The sequence below is a fragment of the Falco peregrinus genome, chromosome 1, assembly GCF_023634155.1.
Source record: "Falco peregrinus isolate bFalPer1 chromosome 1, bFalPer1.pri, whole genome shotgun sequence".
Classification (NCBI taxonomy): Eukaryota; Metazoa; Chordata; class Aves; order Falconiformes; family Falconidae; genus Falco; species Falco peregrinus.
Window position 1 is genome coordinate 28,868,227 of NC_073721.1, and position 15,934 is coordinate 28,884,160.

A 15,934-nucleotide genomic window follows, 5' to 3' on the forward strand; every position below is an offset into this window, starting at 1 on the left:
AGGAGCTTGTGGAGCTCCAGACGCACAGGGCATTGATTTAAGAGTCACAGCTGCCCCTGAGACCTGCCACTGTCCTTGAAAATACCTTGTTGGCTGGGGAAATGAGTGTGCGGTGGGGTGTCCTTGCTCACACACCTCTACTCCTGCTGCTGGAGCAATGCAACAGACTCCCACCTCCACTCCTTCCATGGGTTTCCTCTCTGAGGAGGACATTTACAGCAGTTGCAGCCAGCAGCCAGGGCTCTGCGGAGTATCTCAAAATGCCTGTTGGTTTTCTTAAGGACTCAGCTCTTGGAGCCATGGGGTTACAAGTGTTTCAGGTGTGCTTAATAAAAAGGTGACCAGCCCTCCCTGTTGCACCCTCCTGATTTGCATTTGCAGACCTTAGGAAAGAAAATGGAAGGTAATAAAATGAATGCAATACTCGCATTTCTGAAACGTCAAGTGTTTGGGGCCAAAGTCACCAGATTTCTTGGCTTCGCTTTTTGCATTGAAATAGATATATTTTGCCTCTTTCTTCTCGGTGGATTGGCCACAAAGACATTTTTGTTACTTTATTTCTTAAGAAGTTCCCCCGAAAGGGGGAAGGACATAGCTAAGCCACAACCCGGACTTTTGGATTTACTGTCTGTGTGTCAGGCAAAGAGCAAAGTGGAGATGCACGCCTGAGTCCCTGCTGTGTGCCGAGGTGCTTGGCCACCAGGTTCCCATGAGCAGACCAGGTACCATCTTGGCTGCCGAGTGCCAGCCTGCCGTGTGGTCCCCATGGGCCGCCGGGTCCCCACACTCACCTGGGCTCTGGATGATGGGGATGGGGCTCTGGGCTGCCAGGTGGGAGACAGGCCAAGGGTTCCTGGAACACACCAGGGGATGCAGAAGCTCTCGGCACCCCCCAAGGAGAGGTGGGAATGGTCTGCCGGCCGCTGCATGGTTCGCAGGCTGTTTCTCCGCTCTCTGCCAGTCCCTGGGGTCCTCCGCCCGCACGCCACCCACTCGCCTAGCTGCGCCCCGGCATCCCGCAGCCGTCTCACGGCGGGGGGTCGGCTGGCCCGCGGGCCAACCCCGCTGTCCCGGGTGGGGGGACCGAGCCGGAGCCCACCTTGCTGCACGGCCGGGGCGGCGCTGAGCCCCGACGGCCCCGGCTACCGCGGTGCCGGTGCCCTGCCGGGCCGGGCCCGCTCCTAGCCCCGCAGCCGCCGGTGCCGGGGGCGCGGGGAGGGGCGGTGGCGGCGGCGGGGGGGCCCGTCGGGGCGGGCAGGGCGGGAGGGAGGAGCCAGCGCGGAGGCTGTGCCTGGGCTGCGGGATGGGGCGGCAGTGAGAGCGCCCGGGTGTGCGCCGACGGGGCTCTCGCCCCGGAGCCGAGCCGTACCGAGCCGCGCCGAGCCCAGCCCAGCCCAGCCCCGCTCCTCTCCGCTCCGCTCCCCGGTGATGCGCGGCAGCCTGGCTGCCTAACCCCGCTGCCCGCTGCCATGGCGGCCCCGACCCCCGGGGGGGCGGCGGGGGTCCCGGCGGGGCTGCGGGCCGCCGCCTGGCTGCTGGCGTGCGCCGCGCTGTGCCGGGGCCGCGCCGCCGCCTGCCCGCCGCTCTGCGCCTGCAGCGGCACCACGGTGGACTGTCACGGCACGGCCCTGCGCGCCGTGCCCAAGAGCATCCCCCGCGGCACCGAGCGCCTGTGAGTACCGCCGCGCTTTGTCCGGCCCGGCGGGGGGGAGCGGCGGCCCGGGGCGGGTGCGAGAGCCCGGCAGGGTGCTGGGACCGGGTGCCTGTCCTGGGGGGTGCGTGTGCAAGTGCCCAGCGCGGGGGGTACATGTTTAAGAGCCTGTCGGGGTGTGGGCGTGTGTGCAGCAGCCTATCTGGGGGTGTGTGTGCAAGTGCCCGTCCAAGGAGGATGAGTGTGTCTGTTAAGCGGAGTACTTGTGCAAATGCCTGCCCGAAAGGTGCCTGTGCAAGGACTTGGTGGGGTGGGCGCATGTACAGCATCCCACTCGGTGGTGGGGTTGGGTGTGTGTAAAAGTGCCTGGCCAAGGCACGCGGGTGCAGGAGCCTGTTGGGTGGGTGTATGTGCATCATCCCCTCCATGGGAGGGGTGCAATAGCCTGTCAAGATGGGGAGCAGTGTGTGTGCAAGAGCCATCTGGGACAGTGTGCACGTCCAACCCTTCATCTGTAGGAGTAGTGTGCAAGGGGTCTGGCATGCACAAGAGCCTGTGTGTGCTGGTGTGTGTGCAAGCGTGCAGAGCAGGGTTTGGCTTAGAGCTGTGTCCGAGGGTGTGGGCTGCCCCAGCGGGGGACATTTGTACTGGGGCAGCCCAGAATGGGCTGCACATGTGGGGCTGTGTGCCCCATGGCAGGTGTGTGGCAGCCCCTGCTGTGACTTGTCATGGGGTACCCACATGTCTGGAGGGGTTGCCTCAGGGTCCCTGGCACTCCAAGACCCTACCCGTTCTGGGCACCCCTTTGTCCCTGAGAAGCCCTCCTGGGAGTGCTGCACATGGTGCTAGGATCAGGCCCCATTCCCCCACGCTCCCCTTGGGAACACTCCCAGTGTGACCAGCCTCCAGCTGTGCACACAACTCACCCAGCCCTGCCAGTCCCCTGTGCCTGCATGTTACTGCTCATCAAAGTCCCTGCCGCAACCCCAGGAGTGCTGGGGGTGTCTCTGGTTCTCTTGGCCGGACTCCTGTAAGAAAAGCTTTATTCTCACAGTCACGGTCCAGCCAGCTGCAGGGGTCCTGTGGTGCCCGCTGAGGTCCCCTGAGCAGGGTGCCCCTTTGCTGCTGCACCCAGCTGGGCAGATCTCCCTGCTTGGGGGCCCTGTGGCTGCACCAGGTCCCTGTTCCAGGGAGAGGGGCATGAGCTGAATATGTCCAACCCGCTGCTGGTACCAGGTTCCCAGCTTGCAGTTGTCCCCCATCCCGGCAGAAAAGCAGGGCTGTCCCCAGCCTCTCTTCTCCGCTGGGGGACAGCAGGTGCCCCATCCTAGGGCCTGTGGTGGAGCCTGGTGGCACAGTACCCCCTGCCCCCCAGCCCCAGCAGTGGGGCCAGGCTGCCCTGACATCCCCCGTGCAGCACGGGGAAACGTTGGGCTGCTGCCTCCTTGGGTGGCAGAGCTGCAGGATGGGTCCTGGGACAGCCACACACACGGTGTTTCTCCTGTCCGTGTGCTGTGCTGCCTCCGGTTACCGGTTACCGGGGGTTGATCGTGCCCTTTGCCTGCAGCTGGGGAGAGACCCCGCGGGCAGGGACCGCAGGCAGCCTGGCAGCTGCCAGCGCTGCACCCAGCATGCAGCACCGGGAGCTCTGCGGGACACTGCTTCGGTGGAGGTTTCTCTTCTCCCACCGTAATTATCCTCATACAAACGATGATTACCCAGCACGGCAACCAGGGTGCCGTGAGCTGTGGCCCCATAGAGCCGGTTTATGAGCTCTGAGACAGGAGCCCCCTTTCCTGTGTGCCCAGGGCGGGGGGGAAGGATTGCGCATAGCCTGCACCAGCCCTTTCCGCCCCTTGGGGAGCTCAGTGGGCTCCGCAGCATCAGCTCTCCACGCACCCGGGGGCAGGGTGCTGGGGAGCGCGGGCAGCGAGCCCCCGCCTCTGCCTGCCGGGCAGGTGCGCAGCACCACTCAGACGAGACGCTGCTGGAGTGGACTGATGAAGGATGCCCTTGGGTGGGTGTCTGGCTCCTGCCCTGCAGGGCATCTCTCCCCTCCGGCAGCGGATTCTGCTTGCTGTCTTCTGTTCTGCCTCCACTGCCCTGGTCTTCCATGTCTGTCACCACTCGGTGACACTGGGTTTTCTGCCTGTTCATGCAGCTGCCGATGCCAGATCTGCTGGCTGGGTTGAGCTAGATGTGCTGCTCTCTCACGGGTGTTGTCTGCTGGATAACTACTTCCCACTGTGTTGCACGCCCTTGCAGGTGCTTGAGGGTGTCTGTGCAGAGCAAGTCTGTCTCTGAGCAGTGAATTCCTGCTGTAACAGCTTGTAAGCGAGTTCGAGCTCTCTGTAAAGAGGCTGCAACCTCGCAGTCTCCAGCTTCTCACTGCTTGATGGAGCAGGGTCAGCTAGCAACCGCCGGGGAGCCTGCAGTAGGGTCTGTGCTTGGGACTCGCTGTCTCCAGGGGCTGGCTTTCTTTGGGAAGCCAGCAACCTCTTATTTGTGCCCTCCGCTGCCTGCAGAGCTCCAGGATTTTTCCCAAGCCCTGAGATGCACAGGATGAGCAATGCCGACCTCACCATGTGTCCCACAGTGCTGGTGAGCAGTGGTGTCCCCGCTGTCATGTTTCCCACCTGTTGCATGCCTGCAGTTTTGTGGGGCAGCCAGCATGGTGTTTGGAGGCTCCAGGCTTTCCCCGGGCTCCCAGCTGGGTGAGCCTCGTGGTGGCATGGGCTGAACCCCTGGACAGGGCAGCACTGCTGCTGTGGCCACGCATGCTGGCACTGCCAAAGTCATCCTGGGGACTCGGACAGCAGCATCCTGTGGTGAGGTCTGAGCTCCATCGCTTTTGAAATACACCCTTTTGCTTTAAAGAAGGGGGAATGATTTGCCCTGTGGAGTCACTGCAGCTGTGGATAATCATGGGCTGGGGAGAAACTGTCTTCTGCTTGAAGGTTTTGTCTGTGATGTCTCCCAAGTGCTGTGCTGCTGATGCAGGGAAAGGGCTGGAGACATCTCTAGGGTGGCTGCATGGGGGGACACAGGACCACTCTTTCCTCGCAACAGGGCACAGCACATCACTCCTGAAGTGCCTTCTAGTCTGCAACCCGACGTAAACACCAGTCGGTGCCTGCACCCTCCCCCTGCCTGGATCAGGCACTGAGCGGAGAGGCTTATGCTGCAGCAAGGCGGGAAGCAGCAAAATCTCCGGGCACTTTGCAAGGCTGCCTGTGCTCCTGCCTACGCCTCTGGCAAGCATGATAGAGCAGGTCCTGGAGGCATCGTAGGCAGGATGGAGTGATAATCCTCCAGCTCTACAGTGTTATCTGCTACTGGGAGTCCCTCAGGTCTCAGCCTCTGGAGGAGAGCCGTGGGAGAGGGGCACAGTTCCCTTTCCCATTTGCTTGCTTTCCTTTCTTTCTTTCTTTGAAAGTGCCTCTGAAGAGCAGATTGCCCTGTTGGGGCGATGGGTCACTCTCCCCATGCAAGCAGGATCGGTACAAATTTGCCACTGTCAAATGGCTGTTTCCAGCCCAGGTCTTTGCTTGTGAGGAGCGAATGAGCTTGATGGTATTGCACTTGCTCCTGCTTTTGGAGTTTTCAGCTGACAGCTGAAAATTGCACCACTCACCCCTTTTGCCTCCTCTCTGGTGTGCTGAACACCCTCCGTCTCACTGTTCGCTGGGCAATGCCCCTCTCCCTGACGTGGGGGGCAGCAGAGCTGAGTTTGGGGGTCTCCATTACTGCATCCCCCTTGGCTCCTTCTTCCCCCTCCCAGAGTCCCTGCCCTCAGCATTGGAAGGGGCTCCCGTTTGCCTTGTTCCCCCAGCCTGGGGTTTGCTTGTGCTGAAATGGGCCTCATCCAGACCACAGCAAGCTCTGCCATCTCCCCCGATCTGTGTTGGCAGAGGAAGGGGGTGCTGAGCTCCAGCCTTTGGATGCTGGATCGCAATGCTGGGGTGGCTGCACCTGAAGCACACTCGCGTGCAGCCTAACCATCCCCTGCCGAAATTACAGCAGCGAGCTCTTGTTCAGAGCATATTTAATTCATGCACCTGCATCTCCCTCTAGCTGGTTAATCAAAATAACTTGCAGCGGCAAGGCTGGTGTATCGCAGCAGCACTCATGCATTCAAGACCGGTTATTGGGCTGTGCCTTCTTGGGGGATTTGGGGGAATGTTAATTCTTAGGAAGCACCTTGAAGGGGTCAACCTCACTCCTTCCTGAGGTGCCTGGGCAAGTTTTCTGTGTTGCAGTTGGTCAGGCTGGTTGCAGAGGCAGTGAGGGGGTGTGCAGGCTCTGCAGAGCTCTGGGGCAGTATGCAAGACTGATATCCAGCTGGGATAGTGCTCAGCCAGCACCGTTGCCCTCGGCTCTCGGGAAAGCCTGTGCTGGGCACTGGGAGGATGCGGGCTGGCTGGGGAAGGCAGCCTGCTCAGCCCGCTGTGGTAGCTTCCTTGGGAGCCTTCCCGGACAGAGGAAATTTGCAATTCTATTCCAATTTCTCCCTTCAGCTACGTCCAAGGCAGATGCTGTCTATATATTGCCATGGTAACGCTGTGTTCTCGCTCTCCATGGAATTGCATGCTGGAAAAATATTAGTTTAAAAAACTATGTCGTGTTTGTATTGACTGGAGCTGAGGCTGATAGTGGAGGATCTATTGTCCCCTGGTTGGGAAAAGTCACCAGTAACAGGCAATAAAGCCAGGCGGATTGGCCTCTGGTGACCACTTCTCACCCCGCACAGCAATTGCTTCCCTATAAACCCTTCTCTGGCTCTGTTTTATTGCATCCTTTCAAATAGATATTTTTGCCTTAAATGTGCTGCCACTTTGCTCCTCCAGGGTGATGCATTGTGCTGCCAGCAATTCCTCACCACTGAGGTGGGAGTGAGGAGAGGGAATTGTTCCTGGCTTTAATTGTGTGTCTCTCACATGCACCTTCAAATGCCATCGCTGCTGCCGCCCGCTGTCCTCACAGCCTGCAGCCATGGGGTGAGCTGGGCATGGTGGCAACGTTGCTGGTGCAGGATGGTACCCCATGCACACGCACGCAGAGAAATGGCCTAGCTGACTTATTACAGGACATGCATTTGCTCTGAGTTTCGTGCTCACCTACTTCATTGTTCCCTACTGAACCTCCGGCTAGCAGAAGAGCCAGGCAGCTATAAAATGCAAAGGATGCTGGAGAAACCCCTGTGTGGGAGCAGAGCCCGCAGCCCAGGGGAACAGAGGGGATTCAGACTGCCACCAAGGTGGTGTGGGCAGGGAAAGGGTGTCCCACCTGCAGAAAGGTGTATGAGCCCGTGACCTGCATTGAGAGGGATTTTTCCTGCCTCCTTGCTCTGCTTTGCTCCCCGGGGAGCTGGCACAGGCAGGCAAGGCGAGCACTGGAGCAGGACATGTGCGTGTGTGCGTGCACAGGAGGGTGAGGTGGGCAACCAAGGAGCCTGTCTTTGTCTCACATCCGAGTCCTTCATGGTTCCTTGCCTGCTCCAGAGGTACTTAGTGCCGCAGATGCATCCTCTTTATTTTGGTAGCAATAAAGATAACCCTTCATAAAACCTGAAAGGCAAGGAGATATTTCTGTGCATGTTTTGCTGAAAGGCAATAAAAAAACCAGTTGTGCATTAGCAAATGGCCCCGTCCTGGGGGATGTCAGACCCAGATCACTGCTCCCTGGCAGGCTTCCAGTGTGAGTAGCTCCAAGGCCAGCTCTGGCAGCTGGCCCCTGTCCCCACTTGGGGGACATCCAGGGACGGCTGCAGTGGTGGGAGCGGCGAGCAGAGGTTTTCCTCCTGTATGGCACCAGGCTGCAGTTAGCAATGGGGGCAGTAAGATGGGACGGACAGTTTGTAGCCTGGTCATTAGGGTCGCAGTGCTTCTGGAAGTGGGAAGGGAATGAGGTGGGATGGAGGAAACCCCTCTGTGGTGCTGGTGCAGGGTTGGTCCCAGGCTGTCCCCTCTGGGACCATCTCAGGCTTCCCTGCCACATGCAGGCTCTGAAGCTGTGCTGAGTATCTGCTTTCCTGGCATGCATTTTGGATGCACTTGCTGCTCAAAATAGCAGAGGCAAGTGTCCTATGGGGGAGAGAGGCTGCTAGGAGGAGGAAGATCAGAAAAAAGGGAAGATTAATTTTTCAAACGATGCAGCTGAGGAGCAGCCCTGGGCACCAGGAGTGGGAGAAGATGTAAGCTCCTGGCTCTGGATATTTCTCAGCAGGAAGAAGCCCCAGTTTCAAAATGGAATGCTCCTGGAGACCCAGCTGGTCTGGGGTCGAGCAGGCATCTGTAACCGAGCAGTTTGGGTGCGCTTGTCTTACCATCCCTGCTGTGAGCTGCTCCAGAAGGGATGAGCAAAGGCGATTTGCTGAGGAAGATGCAAGGTGGATTGAGCCTCAGTCTGCTGAGTGGCGGGACAAAGGGAAGCAGAGGAGCCATGGGAGCAGGGATACTCCTTGCCAGGCTACTCAGCACAGCACAAAATTCCAAATTTTGGGGGTATCCCAGCCACTCTGTTTTCTTGGCTGAGCCTCAGTTTCCCCATTTGTGAATCAGAAATGACCTGCTGCCTTTTCTCTGTCACACCAGGGTTGAGGGAAGTGATTTGTTTATTTTTAAACTGAGGTGACACCATGATGCTACGTGAGCTTAAAGCTTTCCCTGACTGCCAGCCACTAATGGCTGTGGCATGAAAACCCTAGAGAGAAGTTAGGAAGAGCAGAAAGCCTTCGGGATCCTCACTGTTACTTGCACAATCAATGCTGTTTGTAACGCTTAAAAATTTATTGTGATGCTAACCTGCTTTAGTACCTCATAAAAGCTTATGGAGCCTCCTGTGCTCTGGGGGCCCACACTGTGCTTGGGGCTGGGTTCCCCTTCAGCTAAGGGCAGTTGTTCTGAGCTGAGCCCGAATAGGACATTGCTGCTGTTGGAGCTCTCCACTTTGGGTGCATCACCCTGCAGGTGCCTGGAGGGGGTGTGGGGGTGCTGGCAAGGCGTTCACCCTGGGGTGTATGGCACCCTTAAAGGGACTTTGATGAATCCCATGGGCACCCTCACTCTGTCTTGAAGGATCTAGTCAGGGCAGGGATAGGAAGGAATAGGAGGAGAAGGTGCTGAGCTGCTTGTGCAGCTGTGTCAGCCCAGGGTGTGGGTGCCCAGTGCCCCCTCCCTGAGCAGCAAGCAGCAGCACCCTGTACCCTGCTTGCACCTCGGAGGGGATGGGGTTAGCATCGAGCCATGCCCTCATGGGCTGCATGGAGCTGGCAGATGTGATGAGCATCCCTCCATGCTGGTGCTGGGGGGCACCAGCTCTCCAGGGACTGGAAAGGCTTTGCCCTGCCTTTCACTGCTGGGGCAGCTCAGTGAGCCTGTGCTGGGACTTGATTACATTCAAGCAGCCGAATGAAATCTTCAGACTTGAAAAATGCAATAAAAGTATAGGATGAGAGGTTGCAGCTGCTCTGTCCCCCCGGTGCTGAGCGCAGGGGTCAGTCCAGGGTCTAAGCCTTGTCCATGTTTCCATTAGCAGTCTGCGTGATGGGACACAAGCTGCTTATGACATTTGCAGATGCCACCAGGCTGGGAGAAGTGCAAGAGGGCTGGAGGACAGGCTGAGATTTCGAAGTGGTGTTGGCAAGCAGAAGGAATGGGCTGACAAAAAAGGTTGCTGTTGCCTGGGGACTTGAGGAAGGTGTTTGATGAGAGGGCATCACCAACAGCACAGATGTGGGATGGGAGCACAAGTCGAGTGGGTCCTGCCCCTGCAAGGCAGAGAGACCCCGAGAGAAGGCTGTGTCCCTAGTGCTGGGGGCTTGTTGGGGAGAACAGGACTGGGAGACAAGACCTGCCTGGGCAAGGGAGCAGCCTGGTGTCTGCACCGTGGTGGCCGGAGCAGGCAGGGATGGGGTTCATCTGCAGCAGGAGGGGTTCAGGTCAGAGTCTGGGAAATGGTCCTTGAGGCAGGAGCAGTGGTATGCTGGAATAGGGTGTGGGGGAGTGTCAGTCCCTGTCCCTGAAGGAGCTATGTATGCATCTGTCAGGATTGATGGAGGGCTGCAGAGATACTGCTATGGGGTGCATGACCTTGCAGCCTTCTTTTCTCTGCTTCCCTGATCATTGTCTGGCACTGCTGGCTCCAGCTGGGGTTAGGGCTCTGGGATGACGGCTACAGAGCCACTGGGAGGGGAGCTGTGACCCTAGGTCCCCTGAGCCAAGGACAGGAACAGCAGGGCAATGGGGACCATGGAAGGTGCGATGCATCATACGAACAATGCAACTGCCGTGCTGGGCACCAGGTCAGTGGTGGCCCTTGGAGTGGGGACCACAGGAGCATGGGTGGCTGCAGGCATTGCTGGCATCGAACACCTTCTCCACCAGCCCCTGCAGTCACTGCCTGGGTGCTGTGGGTACCCACACTATGCTGGTGCTGATGGGGCCGGGACACATTTCTCCACTTGTGGGTGCAAATGCAGGGTTTTGTCTTGCAGACTTTCCCTCTGCCTTCTTAAAAGCAGGAGTCTGGGGAGCACAGCAATTAGGAATTCTGCCTTGGTGGGAGAGCAGAGCTGAGCTGAGCACAAGGACAGGAGTCAAGTGTGTGCCGAATAGCTGATGCTTTGCAGTGGAGTACAGATAGTGGGATTGTGCTGTCGGCTCCTTCTCCTTCCCGCTCCTGATAAATCAGTGCCCAGGGAAATATCACTCATGTTGGCTGTATTTAATAAATTACCTCTCAGCATTTGCACTCTCTGAGGTTGTTACTGAGTTAGTGTAGCTCTAAACCCTGCAAAGGGAAAAGACGCATCAGACCCTCCCAGGAATGGAATAAGCCATCCAAAGCTAGAAACCAAATATAAACGCAGACTATGCAAATCCAGTCTAACGAACCCTGCTGCAGCACAGACATCCCATCTGGGAGTAGGATGATCCACAAGCAACATAGGAAAGGGACTGCTTGTTTTAATGACTTTCCTCTTCCCAGGGAGAAAGGGAGGCAGGGGTTCTGAAACTTGAAGGTTGCAAATGAAAATTCTTTCTCCAGTGAGATCTGGGGTGCTGGAGGGCATCCTGGATGAACGTGAGGATGCTTTCTGCATTAACCCCTATGGATTAACAGGGAAAAAGCACACCCTGCATCTCTACTTTCAAATCACAGTCCAGAAATGCAACCAATCTGCCAGGCAGCTCCCCAGACACAGCAGTCCTTATTGAAGCTCTGCTGTGTGGGGCAGGGCAGGGTGTTTCACTTCACTAGGAAAGGGCACGGAGGCAGCGGGTGAGCAGCTGAGCAGCGGGGATCTGGCTTTCTGGGCACAGCAAACTGTAATTTATCTCCGTGAGGAACTGAAGGGGGTTTAGAAGGGGGAGAAAATGGCACAAAGTTAAATAGCAGTGTTGCCTCGGCATCCTTACAAATAAGCTTTACCTGCTGTTCATTCCCATCTTGGTTGCAAAGGCCATCATTTACCCAAACAAAGGCAAGGGGGAATGCTGAGAACAGTTCTCAGGGAGCATGCAGGGCCAGTCCCCGAGGGAGCTGTGATGGGGCCCTGGGACACTGCCCTGCTGGGGGACAGTGCAGCCCCAGTGCTGGAGCTCCCTGAGGATGCTCAGAGAGCGTGCAGGGAGTGGAAGCTGGGCTGGGCAGCACAGTTGCCCCCCGGGGTGGTCTGTCCCCAGGGCAGTGCATCCTGCTTGTGCCTCCTGGTGTTGGAAATGTTCAGGCTGCTTTGTCCCAGGAGGTGCCTGGTCTGGGCTTGTGGAGGGAGTGGTTGTGTCCAGTCCCTGGCTCTTTGGTTTTTCTGCATGTATCCACGCTGCTTGGCCTGTGCTCTGCCTCTGGCTAAGGCTCTGGGGTGCTGGTGCTCTGAGGACCCCAGAGGTGTCCGAGCCCACCTGGAGCTTTGCAGGCTGAGGTGTAAGTTTTGCCTTTCAGATTGAGCAGTTTTTAAATCAAGCCTCTCTGCTCTCTCTGTCTGCAATACCGGAGACTTTCTAACTTCCACTTGCACATTTGCAGCCCAAGTAATGTTAGGTGTGTTTAAAAGAAGGCAACATGAGGACCCTTGTTTGCCAGGAGCTGGGATGGGTGCTGTTACCTCCAGCATAGCCCTGGGGAGCTCCCAGGCAATCTGCTTTGGCCAGGACCCTTTAGGACATTTGGAGAAAACCACTCCCAAAGCCGGGGTTTCTCCGTGCCCTTAGCTGACCCCAAGGCTGTGGTCCATCAGGAGGTGGGCACACATCTGCATGTACCGAGGCACCCCTCTTGCAGTAACAGAGGTCCCTAACATGCATGACCCACTCCAGTGCTTCATGCCCGGGACTTAAAGCCTGGCTGTGGGTTTTGCTCCCTGGGAGCGGGGCAGGACTGAGCCCTGCAGCGTGCGATCTTGCGGGTTGGAGCCCCATCCCCGGCAGCCAGATGTGCAGGCTGCGTGCTGGCCGCATGGGGAGCGGGGAGAGCCGTGGGGCTGCAGAGCCCGAGCACGGGCTTCGGTTTAATCGCTGGGGCCGGGCAACTTCTATTCATTCCCGCTTGCATTCATCTGCGTCCTAGTAACGTGCTCTCCCAACCTCCTTCCCAACACAGGCACACACGGCCGGATAATGGCAGGGGCCCGGCAATCTCGGCGCTGAATAGCGGTGTAATTAGGAGCCTATAATGGCGAGCTGGAACTCATTAGCCATTATCAGCCATTTCAGCAGGACAATGGCAGCACCCCGGGGTGCGCGGCTGCGCGGGCTGCACCGGGCGGCCCTGCACGCTGCTCAGCAGCTCCGGGGCCAGCCTGCCACTGACCTCGGCCCCTTGCATGGCCGCAGAGCCCGGGGAGGGAGACTTGGGCTCTGACTGGGAATGACGGACTTTGTGTTCAGCCCGTGGTGTGCTGTGGGGTGTTACAGCTCGCTGGTCCTGCTGCCGGGGCTGGGGGGGTTGTAGAGCCCTGGGTGCTGGAGTCCTGCCCAGGCACCGCGACCTGCTCCGGGGTGGCACCCTCCTGCTTCTCCCCTGCCCTGGCTCTAGCAGCTTGTCCTTTCCTTGACTACCTCCTGCTCCTGTAGTTTATTTATTTTCCTCTGTATTTCTGTGTCTGTATTCAGTGCAGGCAGCGGGTCTCCAGCATGTGAGCCCTCCCTGGGCTGTCTGTTTGCGTGGGCATCCTCTGTCCCCAGCCCATGCCGTGGGCAGATCGGCCTCCTGGCAAGGAGCAAACACTGGTGTGCTCTGTGCTGCTGAGCGGGGAGGCTCTCTCCTGCCACTGGGTGCTGCACAGGGACCTCCAGCTCTGCAGACTGTGGGCCCCAGGGCTTATGGTCCCACTCTCCCTGCAGTGCTCTCAGCCCGTAATGTGAAAGGCACTGCAAAGCTGGGACTGCGAAGCGCAAATCTCTGCAGTTCCCGGCTCAACATATTTTAAAGCAGGATAATCCTAGCAGGGGCACGCTGGAGAGCATGGCGGGGGGAAGACGGGGAGGTGTAGCTGGCAGGCTGGGAGTAGAGTCCCTGCCATGTGTGGGTCCAGCAGTGGGGTACACCTTGCCCTGGTGCTGAGCTGAGCCTGGGCAGGACAGCAGCCATGGGATGGGTGTAGGCATCCCACGGGCTGCCTTCTCCTCTTATTTCCACCGGTGGAGTGAGCAAGCTGAGACAGCATCTTCTGGCTAGAGAGCCTGTCCCTGTGCTCACCCAGGGCTTTTTGCATGAAAGAGCGATGCCAGGAGAAGCAGCTTGTCCTGTGCAAGTGTCTCTTGGCAGGTGAAACTTGAAGTATGGCTTATTCTCCAGGCAGAAGGTGTGAGATGGCTGCTCACTGAACCAGTCATGATGCATGTGGGTGACTGGCAGCTAGGTGTTTGGAGGGATCCTGCTTTTCTGAGGGACACCTGTTTGCTTTCTTACTACCCCTGCCCTCTCTAAGCTGCTCTGTGTGTTTGTTATGACTCTACCAGGTGTTTGCTGCATTTCCAGAGTGGGGTAATGTGCATCCAGCCAGGCAGATGCTGGTGTCACTGGGCTGCTTATTGCATTGCTGGGGGCTCTGGGGCTTCTGTCCCAAGAGCGGCATCCAGCGTGGACACAGGGAGATGGGGTTGCTGGGCAGCTCCTGCCCCTCACTGCTTTATGGTCCATGAAAGATGCCAGCTTACATACCCCTGGCCAGCCAGACTTCATGTACCCAGTGCTGCTGGCCATTGAGTCCTCTTCAGAGCCTGCTGCCAGCCCTGCCATTCCCAGTGAGGGGCACAGAAATGCAGCAGGCACTGCTGTCCTTTGGGCCCTGTCTGCCCTTTTTGGGGAGCTACTGGGGAGCCCCAGTGCCTGGCCACCTCCTGAGCACTTCCTTGCTGATCTCTGCCTCTTCTCTCCACAGCGAGCTCAACGGCAACAACATCACGCGGATCAACAAGAACGACTTCGCTGGGCTGAAGCAGCTCCGTGTCCTGTGAGTTCCTGACAAGGGACCAGCTGCCTCAACCTTGGTGGCCACCCTGCTTGGCTTGTGACCCCTCCTGGGGCTGGCAGAGATGCTCTTGAGCCCTTTTCCTGGGTATCTGGCAGTGGGGCTGGAGGGCATCTGCCCTGGGCTGAGCATGGTGGGCTTCCAACCAGGAATGAGCGGGGAGAAGGAGGCTGGGTTGGGTTGAGGGGGTGGCAGAAGCATGGTGGCCCTGGGTCTGGAGGAGCATCAGGGACATGGCCAGTGAGATGGGGGTGCTGGGGACCACCTTTCCAGAAAGCTGACCCCTTCTCTCCACAGGCAGCTGATGGAAAACCAGATCAGTGCAGTGGAGCGTGGGGCGTTCGATGACATGAAGGAGCTGGAGCGGCTGTGAGTGCCTGGGCACGGAGGCGGGTTGGTGAGGGCCGACAGGTTTAGTCGCAGAAAGCATCCTTTCCTTTTTGCCTTAAACCATAATGTATCGGTGCTGCCTGACTTCAAACAGCTTCTCTGCTGCGCAGCGGCAGTATTTTACAGTGTGGGAAGCAAACCTATTTCTGTTTCCATAGATCTTAAAAGTCCTTTCTGATGCTTTTGGGGTGAGGGGCAGGTTAAACACAAATCACTCTTACTGCTATCAGCTGTGTCCTGTGTTAGCGAGGGAGCTGTAAGTTCCAGTCCAGTACTCAGTAAAGTAGCTCAACAGTTTAAAAATCCCGAGCTGCTCAAGCAAATAGGAAGAGCTGAGCGAGCAGCAGGTTAACAGCACAGTTAAGCAGCAATCAGCAGTTAACAGCTTGGAGTCCTGTCTGTATGTAATTACAACATTGCGAGTAAGTCTATTACTGCCCTGTTGGTTGCCCCCGCTTGGTAGTGCCATGAGCAGGACAGGGATTTTCGTTCTAGGTAGGATGCTCTGCTCTAATGGCTCCTCTGAGTGAGCTAAAGCATCCAGCTGTGCCTGGAGCTGCCAGCTGGGTTGCAGGTGGGGTGATTGCTTTTCCCCTGAAACCCTAACCCTTTCCTCCCTCCCTGTAGACGGCTGAACCGCAACCAGCTGCACACCCTGCCTGAGCTCCTCTTCCAGAACAACCAGGCACTGTTGCGGCTGTAAGTACCCTCCGTGCCGGTGGGGCTCACCTGCCTGGCTGTGGCATGGGGCTGCTGTGGGGTTTGGAGGGGCACTGACGTCCCCAGAGGGTGCTGCTTCTGGGGAGCTGTGCTGGTGGTTACTGGTGTCTTGTCCCAGCAAGTCCCTGGAGCGTGGGGGGGAATGCACCCTGTTTCTGAGAGACCCCAGCACGCAGTATGGCAGGGAATCAGCTTTGCCTTGTGGAAGACCTGAGACCAGTGCTGTTAAAGACTGTTAAACATCCTTGCAGTGCATGGGGATGTGGGAGGAGGTGCTGGCAGTTTGGGCTGGCATCACCGAGCTGGGCTGTGCCTGCACAGTGCCAGTTGCAGAGGTGTTGCGAGCCCTGCAGCCTCCTCTCTGGGTGTGGATCACAGGCTCTGGAGCAGGGTGTCCTTCCTTACGCTCTAGACTGAGTTGTCATGAAGGGAGGGTGGAAGAGGGTGTCCCCAAGGGGGTTGCATCCTGCCCAGAGACCTCTGCAGGGCACAGAGTGCTCCACGGCCCTGCTCTAGACCTGCCTTTCTGGCGGTATCTGGGGCAGCCTGGGGAAGGTGGGGGGGAAGCCCTGCACGGGGCTGATCCAGCCCCTTGTGCCTGCTGCCCCCTCCCCACATAATCCTGCCTGCCCCCACATCTGCCTGTCCCTCTGCACCTGCAGAAACAGCCCCAAGGACTTTCTCTTGTTGCGCAAGCCCCA

General features: G+C 58.1%; 1 protein-coding gene across 1 annotated transcript in view; it reads left to right on the top strand.

The window, feature by feature from the left end:
- Positions 1 to 1,312: 1,312 nt before the first annotated feature.
- SLIT1 (slit guidance ligand 1) overlaps positions 1,313 to 15,934 on the top strand; it is a 65,234-nt gene continuing 50,612 nt past the window's right edge. The window contains exons 1-4 of the mRNA XM_055790209.1: positions 1,313 to 1,672; positions 14,034 to 14,105; positions 14,421 to 14,492; positions 15,141 to 15,212. Coding sequence (XP_055646184.1) covers positions 1,470 to 1,672; positions 14,034 to 14,105; positions 14,421 to 14,492; positions 15,141 to 15,212 — 419 coding nt within the window. The 5' untranslated portion in view covers positions 1,313 to 1,469. The remainder of the gene's footprint in view (positions 1,673 to 14,033; positions 14,106 to 14,420; positions 14,493 to 15,140; positions 15,213 to 15,934) is intronic.